The sequence below is a fragment of the Gobio gobio genome (genome assembly GCF_949357685.1).
Source record: "Gobio gobio genome assembly, chromosome: 12".
Taxonomy (NCBI): domain Eukaryota; kingdom Metazoa; phylum Chordata; class Actinopteri; order Cypriniformes; family Gobionidae; genus Gobio; species Gobio gobio.
The window spans coordinates 55,895,467-55,904,966 of record NC_137105.1 but is presented as its reverse complement, the minus strand read 5'-3'; the positions used below and the strand labels follow the sequence as shown (position 1 = coordinate 55,904,966).

At 42.3% G+C, this 9,500-nt stretch overlaps 1 protein-coding gene across 1 annotated transcript in view; it reads right to left on the bottom strand.

The window, feature by feature from the left end:
* Positions 1 to 1,532: 1,532 nt before the first annotated feature.
* LOC307134799 (uncharacterized protein) overlaps positions 1,533 to 9,500 on the bottom strand; it is a gene marked incomplete at its 3' end in the record, with an annotated part of 36,158 nt that continues 28,190 nt past the window's right edge. The window contains exons 8-12 of the mRNA XM_079830796.1: positions 9,326 to 9,500; positions 3,854 to 3,913; positions 3,631 to 3,772; positions 3,344 to 3,540; positions 1,533 to 1,638 (exon numbers count right to left, since the gene is read on the bottom strand). The exon at positions 9,326 to 9,500 is cut by the window's right edge and continues 363 nt beyond it. Coding sequence (XP_079686922.1) covers positions 1,533 to 1,638; positions 3,344 to 3,540; positions 3,631 to 3,772; positions 3,854 to 3,913; positions 9,326 to 9,500 — 680 coding nt within the window. The remainder of the gene's footprint in view (positions 1,639 to 3,343; positions 3,541 to 3,630; positions 3,773 to 3,853; positions 3,914 to 9,325) is intronic.

The window sequence follows — 9,500 nt, the reverse complement described above, 5'->3', positions numbered from 1 at the left end:
TAGCTTTATGGTAGCAACATGCTAATCATGCTAGCATCATGTTAAACAAATGTTAGCAAAAATGGTAATTGTGTTATCATAAAGTTAGCATCATGCTTCATCATCATCATGACACATTTATTTGTAAGGACCTTCAGCTTAAAGTGTGGTGGAAAATGCAGGTTTTTTGCTGCAAACACTGGAAGATGTGAAATCCCGAACTATTTCCCCAAACGTCAGTTCCAGTGAGTCCTAGTGACCATTACAGTTGATTGAGCACAAGTGGGAAACGAATGCTGCCGTTCTCCAGACCAGAGCAATGCATGAGAGCCTGTAGTTGCTCCTGACAGTGAACCAACATGACTTTAGCTGTGGAGCTGACAGGATTCCAGCACAGACGGTGTTTGGCACACACACTGAACCTCACGCCACAGAGCCTTAAAGCTAGCGCTGTAGCTCGACTGCTAGCGCAGATTCAGAGGATTTCTGTGTTCTTCCACAGGAGCAGCACAGCAGCGGCAGCACTGAAGAGGAACCAGACCATGCTGGACCTTCCACAGCTCAAGTTGAGGACAGATGTTGCAGTCCGGTGGACCAGCGCATATGAGATGCTCTCCCGTTTCCTCCAGCAGCATCTGCCATCTGTGCTGACCTCTGACCTCCTGAGGTCAGCTGTTCACTGTCATTACTGACACTACTGAAGGGCCTTAAACAAGATCACACTCATGATTTCAGCTCATTTGCTGATGTGTTGCTGATGTGTTCTGTCCTGTTATTCAAGCTTTAGAAAACGTTCATCTTATTTTCAACTGAAATGATTAAATTCATCTTTTAGTTAATGTTGCTCTGCTGTTTCTAAAGGTGAGAAAGAGAGTCTCTGACATCTGCACCTCGACTGAGATGGAAATCTCAAATGCTGAAGAGGTCAAGCCCTCAAGCCTGTGCTGGTGGAAACAAATGTCCTGTGTGAGGAGAAGAGCCAACAGTTTCTATCATTGCTCCGCTTCACACACAACTGTTGAGTGACATGAGCAGCACTGCTAAAGACTCAAAGAGATGAAGATCTACCAAGAGCTCTCAGAGAGATATAATTCTTCAGAGGAGAAGAGCAACCTCTACATCTCATCAGCCTTAGACCCTCGGTTTAAATCTCTGCCCTTCCCATCACCAGAGGACACGCATCAGACATTTACCAAAGTGTGTCAAAGGCGGATCTTAAGGGAAAGTCCTTTATTAATCCTCTAAATGTTCAGCTCAAGTTTTAGACTTTAAACCCATTCAATTACTGCTCAAATATACACCATCTAGTAAATATCTTCAGTAAGTATTTATAAGCTATTTAGATGTAAAACTGTATGATTGTATTTGACTACTGAGCCTTTTCTTCAATAATAATGCAGCAGGTCAACAGGTGTCCACTGTTTTCTTCCAGGAGGCGGCAGACTTAATGGCCAGCAGATTTCAGATCTCTCCTCCTCCTGAGCAGGAAGAAGCACCAGGTACTGTTTGCTGCTGAGGGGATGATAGACTACAGTGAGCCTGGAAAAGATCTTTCACTTTCCAAAGAGGAGGAAATCTGTGCTTGCTGATCCGCTTGGACAGACGCTCAACAGCAGTAGCACCAGTACGTCCACACCTTCAGCTGCTCCAGAGCTGGGTCTGGAAGAGAAACATGCATGTGTGACTCTCACCTTAATCTACTGGGAATGCTTTTGCATTACAGATAAACCAGCTCTAAGCACTGAAATGTGTCCATGCTTACAGAAAATAAGTTGCCCAGTTGTAATATGTGCCTTAAGTTGATTTACAGAAGAGTTTACAGTTGACAGAAACTCTTGTTAGAAAGCACTGCAGTGTGTTCATGTTTACAGAATAGCTCATTGCACCCTTTGGTACTGAAATGTGGCCACATTTTGTTATATAAGGTTTTATAGCTGGTGTTTGTCTTTTACCATCACTATTTTTAGTAATATATGCATTTCACAATTTCTTTTCAGTAATAAATCTGTAGTTTGAGGGGTTTTGTTAAATGTAATTTGCACAAATGTGAGATGTTGCTGCTATGACTGATAAGTTAGAGATGTGAGCTTTCTTTACTACACATGATTTAGTCACAAACTGTTCTCTCTGGCAAATAATCATTGTTCAAGCTTATGGCTGTTTGTCAGCTGTGTGTGCACTTCTGCACTTGTTGTGCATTGTTGCTGTTCTATAAAATAGATGTACTGTTAATAAATGAAATCCATCATGTGCACCAATATACACCAATATGACCTTTCAAGAGGCTCTATCTGCCTATGATAGCAAGAGGCCTGTGTGAGAGATTTGATCAAAGCCAGCCAATTTTCCCCTGCTGCGTTCTAGAGACTTGTCCTCCTAATATGCTGTGGTGGGGCCCCTAGATGACCAGCACGTAGATGACCCTTGGGGCCCGAGCGGGGGCAAAGGACACGCACAACCTATACCATTCATTTTCATAGGCTGTTCGTGTACAATGAACGGAAAGGTACGATCGTCTCCGAGACTGACATATGTGTCTCGTCTCGGGCCCCTGGGGCGGTGCCCAGAGTTCTGTGTCCCACGGGCCTATTTTCGTGCTTAATTGGCCTAATTGGAAAAGCCGGGGTCAAAAGGTCAGGCACATTAATGCAATGCACACCATCTTGGGACATGAAACGAGGGTCAACTGGAACACCGGGAAGATTCTTCAGTGGGGCGAATTCTTTGTGGGTAAAAAGTCGTGGTGGTCGAGTCATCAGTCTGCACTGGCTGCCAATAGCCGCTCGCATCAAATTCAAGGCACTAGTGCTCGCCTTCAGAGCAACCACTGGCTCTGCACCAATATACCTAAACTCGCTCGTTCAGACTTACCCTCCAGGAGCTTACATTCTGCCAGTGAACGACGCCTTGTGGTGTCATCACAAAGAGGCATGAAATCTCTCACGGACCTTTTCTTGGACTGCCCCCACCTGGTGGAATGACCTGCCTTTCTCAATTCGTGCGGCCGAGTCTGTAGCCATTTTCAAAAAACATCTAAAGACACATATCTTCCAGCAGCACCTGACCAATCAAGAATAGCACTTATCATTCTATTCATTTTCTGTCTGTCTAATTTATTTAAAAAATTAAAAAAAACTGTCCTGTGTGTTCTGTGCTAGATTAACTGAGACTTGTTACAGCACTTGCATACTGTTGCCCTTGACTGTTCTAGTTGCTTCTTTTGCTCTCATTTGTAAGTCGCTTTGGATAAAAGCGTCTGCTAAAGGACTAAATGTAAATGTGATATTGCTGTGCTGATATTATTCTCAGTCCAGTATAATCAGACTGATGCTGTGCTGATATGGAGAGGCTCAGTGTCGCTCACCTGTGCTGCTGCATCACACTGTCCTGCGGCTGAGCCTTGTTCTCCAGCGCTCTCTGGTACACCATCTCAGCCTGGGACAGCTGCCCTCTCTTCTCAAACTGATGAGCCCAGTCTATATACAGCGCCGCCGCCTGCGTCCCCACGCCTCGGCCGTGAAGATGGCTGTACACCTCCATCGGGTCGCTGGAGAAATTGGCCTGGACAGAGAGAGGCAGGTGTGTGTTCATCTCACAGAGCCAGATCCTGCCTTCAGAAGAGTGTGTGTGAGAGAGCAAGAGTGCACCTACACATCTGACGCAGTGAGCGACGTATCGCGGGTCGTTGTGGTACCGCTCATCTTGAAGGAAGGTCTGAACGATGCGCTCCAGCACCACAGACAAACCCTTCCTCTCCTCCACTGACAGCTTGCTCTCCAGAAACTGAACAAACCTGCCACACACCAGCCATGAGTGACAGACAGAGAGGATCATTTCATCACAGCTATGATAAAGACATTAAAGATGTTCTTACTTATCCCAGGGGTCTAACGGGTCATCTCCAGCATAGCTGCGCACGCTCAGCTCAAACGCCCTGCAGTGATGAAGAGATCATCAGTGTTATTCACTTCACCGGTCATAATGTTACGCCTGATCGGTGTAGAGGAAAGTGTTCACTGGTCATAATGTTACGCCTGATCGGTGTAGAGGAAAGTGTTCACCGGTCATAATGTTACGCCTGATCGGTGTAGAGGAAAGTGTTCACCGGTCATAATGTTACGCCTGATCGGTGTAGAGGAAAGTGTTCACCGGTCATAATGTTACGCCTGATCGGTGTAGAGGAAAGTGTTCACTGGTCATAATGTTACGCCTGATCGGTGTAGAGGAAAGTGTTCACTGGTCATCGTTTATTCAGGATTCTTTGATGAATTGAAAGCTCATAAGAACAGTTTTTATCTGAAATCTTTTTTCTACTACATTCAAAAGTTTTGGGAAAACTTTTTATTGATTTATTTTTTGGGAAAGAACTGAATAGATTTATTCAGCAAGGATGCATTAAATTGATCAAAAGTGACATTTATAATGTTACAAAAGATTGTTTAAAATAAATGCTGTTTTTTAACTTTCTTTTCATCACAGAATCCTGAAATAAACGATAATAATCATAAATGTGTTGATCATCAGATCCTCATATGAGAATGATTAGTGAAGGTCATGTGACACTGAAGACTGGAGTAATGATGATAAATTCAGCTTTGACCACAGGAATAAATCACACTTTACTATATATTCACATAGAGAACAGCTGATCTACACTGGAGTGTGTGTGTCTGTGTGTGTGTGTGTGTGTGTGTGTGTGTGTGTGTGTGTGTGTGTGTGTGTGTGTGTGTGTGTGTGTGAACAGCTGATCTACACTGGAGTGTGTGTGTGTGTGTGTGTGTGTGTGTGTGTGTGTGTGTGTGTGTGTGTGAACAGCTGATCTACACTGGAGTGTGTGTGTGTGTGTGTGTGTGTGTGTGTGTGTGTGTGAACAGCTGATCTACACTGGAGTGTGTGTGTGTGTGTGTGTGTGTGTGTGTGTGAGAGAGAACAGCTGATCTACACTGGAGTGTGTGTGTGTGTGTGTGTGTGTGTGTGTGAGAGAGAACAGCTGATCTACACTGGAGTGTGTGTGTGTGTGTGTGTGTGTGTGTGCTTGTTTATGTGATTTATGAGGACACAAATTTGTATAATGACATGGGTATTACACTGGTATTACAACATCAAGGTGGTTTATGAGGACATTTCAAATGTCCCCGTAAATCAAATCGCTTTAAAAACATATTAAACAATGTTTTATTAAAAATGTAAAAATGCAGAATGTCTCCTGTGAGGGTTAGGTTTAGGGGCAGGGGCAGTGTAGGGGGATAGAATATACAGTTTATACAGTATAAAAACCATTACGCCTATGGAGAGTCCTCATAATGCTGTTGCACCAACATGTGTGTGTGTGTGTGTGTGTGTGAACAGCTGATCTACACTGGAGTGTGTGTGTGTGTGTGAACAGCTGATCTACACTGGAGTGTGTGTGTGTGTGTGTGTTTGTGTGAACAGCTGATCTACACTGGAGTGTGTGTGTGTGTGTGTGTGTGTGTGTGTGTGTGTGTGTGTGTGTGTGTGTGAGCAGCTGATCTACACTGGAGTGTGTGTGTGTGTGTGTGTGTGTGAGCAGCTGATCTACACTGGAGTGTGTGTGTGTGTGTGTGTGTGTGTGTGAGCAGCTGATCTACACTGGAGTGTGTGTGTGTGTGTGTGTGTGTGTGTGTGTGTGTGTGTGTGTGTGTGTGTGTGTGTGTGTGTGTGTGAACAGCTGATCTACACTGGAGTGTGTGTGTGTGAACAGCTGAGTGTGTGTGTGTGTGTTTGTTTGAACAGCTGATCTACACTGGAGTGTGTGTGTGTGTGTGTGTGTGTGTGTGTGTGTGTGTGTGTGTGTGTGAACAGCTGATCTACACTGGAGTGTGTGTGTGTGTGTGTGTGTGTGTGTGTTTGTGTGAACAGCTGATCTACACTGGAGTGTGTGTGTGTGTGTGTGTGTGTGTGTGAGCAGCTGATCTACACTGGAGTGTGTGTGTGTGTGTGTGTGTGTGTGTGTGTGTGTGTGAGCAGCTGATCTACACTGGAGTGTGTGTGTGTGTGTGTGTGTGTGTGAGCAGCTGATCTACACTGGAGTGTGTGTGTGTGTGTGTGTGTGTGTGTGTGTGTGTGTGTGTGTGTGTGTGTGTGTGTGTGTGTGTGTGTGTGTGTGTGTGTGTGTGTGTGTGTGAACAGCTGATCTACACTGGAGTGAGTGTGTGTGTGTGTGTGTGTGTGTGTGTGTGTGTGTGTGAACAGCTGATCTACACTGGAGTGAGTGTTTGTGTGTGTGTGTGTGTGTGTGTGTGTGTGTGTGTGTGTGTGTGTGTGTGTGTGTGTGTGTGTGTGTGTGTGTGTGTGTGTGTGTGTGTGTGTGTGTGTGTGTGTGTGTGTGTGTGTGTGAACAGCTGATCTACACTGGAGGAATATTTCACTGTTTTACTGGAGTTATGATCAGATTCATGAGCACAAGAGACTCAAAGACTGTCATAGATGTATGAAAATGTATTAAAACACACAAGCCCAGAGAAGGGAGGCACACAGTTGTGTTATATAGAACAAAACATCATGATATTGTCCCATATTAATAACCGAACTCAATCATAAACATCATCAGGACGAACACACACTCTCGGTCAGATGCTAACACGCTACTTACTGAAAATAAGAATTAATGTCCATCGTTTCTTCTTGTTGAACACAGAAAGTCCGTGGGGGAATGTTTACGGTTAAACGAGACTCATTTAAAACACGTTAATAACAATATTAATCGCTAATATTTCCGTTAACTAGCCCCGCTCTGCTAACTGTATCACTGCAACGACATGTTTTCAAATGTACCGCTTAGCCAATCATTAGCCTTCATGTGGCTCAACAGCCAATCAGAGTCCGACACAACAACACGTCACGTTTACTCTGTGGCTCCGCCCTCTCTGTGGCTCTGGGTGACGCTGGGCGGAGCTTACATGAATATTCATGAGTTTCCTGTTTGGCGTTAAAGACACTGAAAATATGAACACGTGCTCTCCGGATCATCACAGAAACTGTTTCGAGATTTCCAGCTTCACATGAAAGAGCAGGGGCCCGTTTCAGAAAGGAGGTTAAGTGAAAACTCTGAGTTGGTTAACCCTGAAATAAGGGAAACTCTGGGTTTTCTGTTTCAGAATGGGAGGGATGTCAAACCCGAGAAAGCAGGGTAAGCCAAGCCCGTTTCTGAAAGAGAGGTAACTTATACTCAGAGTCAGTTACCAGGGTAACTTACTCTGTGAACCTAACCTGGTCAGGAGCAGGTTTTCTTTGGTAAACCCAGAGTTTCTTTCGTTCTCCTCCCCTTTTTAAAGCACCAGCAGTGTTTAAATACTTTATTCATTCATTCAAACGCCACAAATGCTTTTCTTACTGAGTATTTTGGTCGTATTTCAAGTATAAATATAAAAAAAATTATAAATTTAATCTAAATCTAAAGTAAGCAACGTTTACTTAAAACAAATTAAATTATCTGCCACTTGACAAAAATACAAAGTAAGAAAAGCATTCTTTGCAGGAACATTCATTGGTCATATTTTCATCATGAGGACACGTCAAACTGACAAAAATGGCATGTCCTTTTCTACAGGATCCTGACGTTCACTTGATAATCCTCTAGAAGTATCCTGATAATTAGAATTTCCTTTAGGATTTCCAGTGGTTGGATGCATTTATGACATTCATATTCCCATCATCACACTTTCTGGAAATGGATTACTGTATGGGATGGAAGGATGCTGCCAGATGGTAGTACGAGATATATGGCATAACCACCACCACAGCTGTTAAATACATTTATTTACATTTTTATAGTCATCTTTATTTCCAACAAATACTTTATTCTTTTTCCTGTTGGGTGTTAATATTCTTCCTCCATCTCCTCTTCATCTGTCAGTGGTGCTGGAGTTTGGCTGGCCTGAGTAGAAGTAAACTGTTTAATGTCATTACCCTGATTAATAAATGTAACAGGTGTGATCAGAGGACATTTCATTATGTGAAAGAGCTCAGACCCTTTTCACATTTCTGGGTTTCAGAAGCTGAAGTCGTCATAGTTGGGTTAACTCTTATAGCGGTGAATGAGAGAATACATTAAATATATATTTTTGTGTCAAATAGCAAAAGAAAAACTCCACAATAGTGATTTCACAACTTTCAAAAAGATGGAAAAATTAAAGTGAGATTGATAACGGCAGTGGAAAGAGAGAAAGATGTTAATTTTAACTATCACTCCCATAGACGCTGTATTAGAAACACTCTCACAGCAGCGGTAACTTGATTTTTGTAATTTGATGCAAAAGTAATATAATACAAAGTATTAGTGTTATAAATGTACATACATTAAAAAAAATACAAAAAACGTTGCAGGATTTATGATATTGATGACCATTAAAACACGTCATCACTGTCTGTGAAAAGGGTCTATGTGGGAAAAGTTGCTGCACATTGGACACTGAATGATATTTATTTAATATGTCAAATGTTTGTAAAGTCATTAAACCTACACCCATGAACATTTTATGCTTAAAACTTTTCCTGATTGAATTATGTTTTGTTTTTTTGTTTATTTAGCTGCTGCCACATTCTTTGTTTGCCTTTTGGATACCATGAAAATTAAACTTAATTAAAATAATTAAGAATTAAACTTGTGTATTGACCCGGAAGTATGCAAACGTCTTTTTGTTGGGTGCTGTTGCCATGGTGAATCGTAATTTCGGAGCTCCATTGATCGTGGCTTTTCATAGTTGGAGTGCATGAGAATAACTCAGAGTCAGTTACTCAGAGTTGATTGAACTACCTCAATTCAGCTGCTCTGAAACCTAAAACTCAGAGTTTCCCATCTCAGAGTAAGTCAACTCAGAGTTCAGGTTTAAACTCAGAGTTTGTTGAACCTCCTTTCTGAAACAGGCCCCAGGACAGACCTCACAGCCGACAGTAAATACATAAATAAATAAATAAATAAATAAATAAATAAATAAAGAGAGACTCAGTGATTCTGAGAGAATTCATTCTGCTGATCTCATCACATTCATGATTATTCATACTGTCATCAGTTCACATCAATCATTCATAAACCACTTCATGATTAAATCAATCTGTCCTTTATTACATCTCATCATCAGTTTACAATATACATATTACAGCAATCTAATAATATATCAATATTATTACAGCCTTATTACAGATTCAGAGCAGTGTGTGTGTGTGTGTGTGTGTGTGTGATGAATCTAGATTCATAACTGCAACATAATGGAGGGAAAAAAAATAAAACTGTAATTAAGTGAGATTTGAGTCTGTGTGCATGTGGACGTTAGAAAGAGGATTTACAAGTCCGTGTGTGTGTGTGTGTGTGTGTGTGTGTGTGTGTTTAATCTGACACAGAGACACTGAAGAATAAACGCTAAATCCAGCACAGAGGGGTTCAGTGAATGTGGTGTTGAATGTGTGTAAGTGTGTGAGTGTGTGTGTGTCAGAGACGCTGTAGAAGGACAGAGTGCCGGCCGACACGTCCACACACACTCCTGCTCTCTGAGAGGATGAAC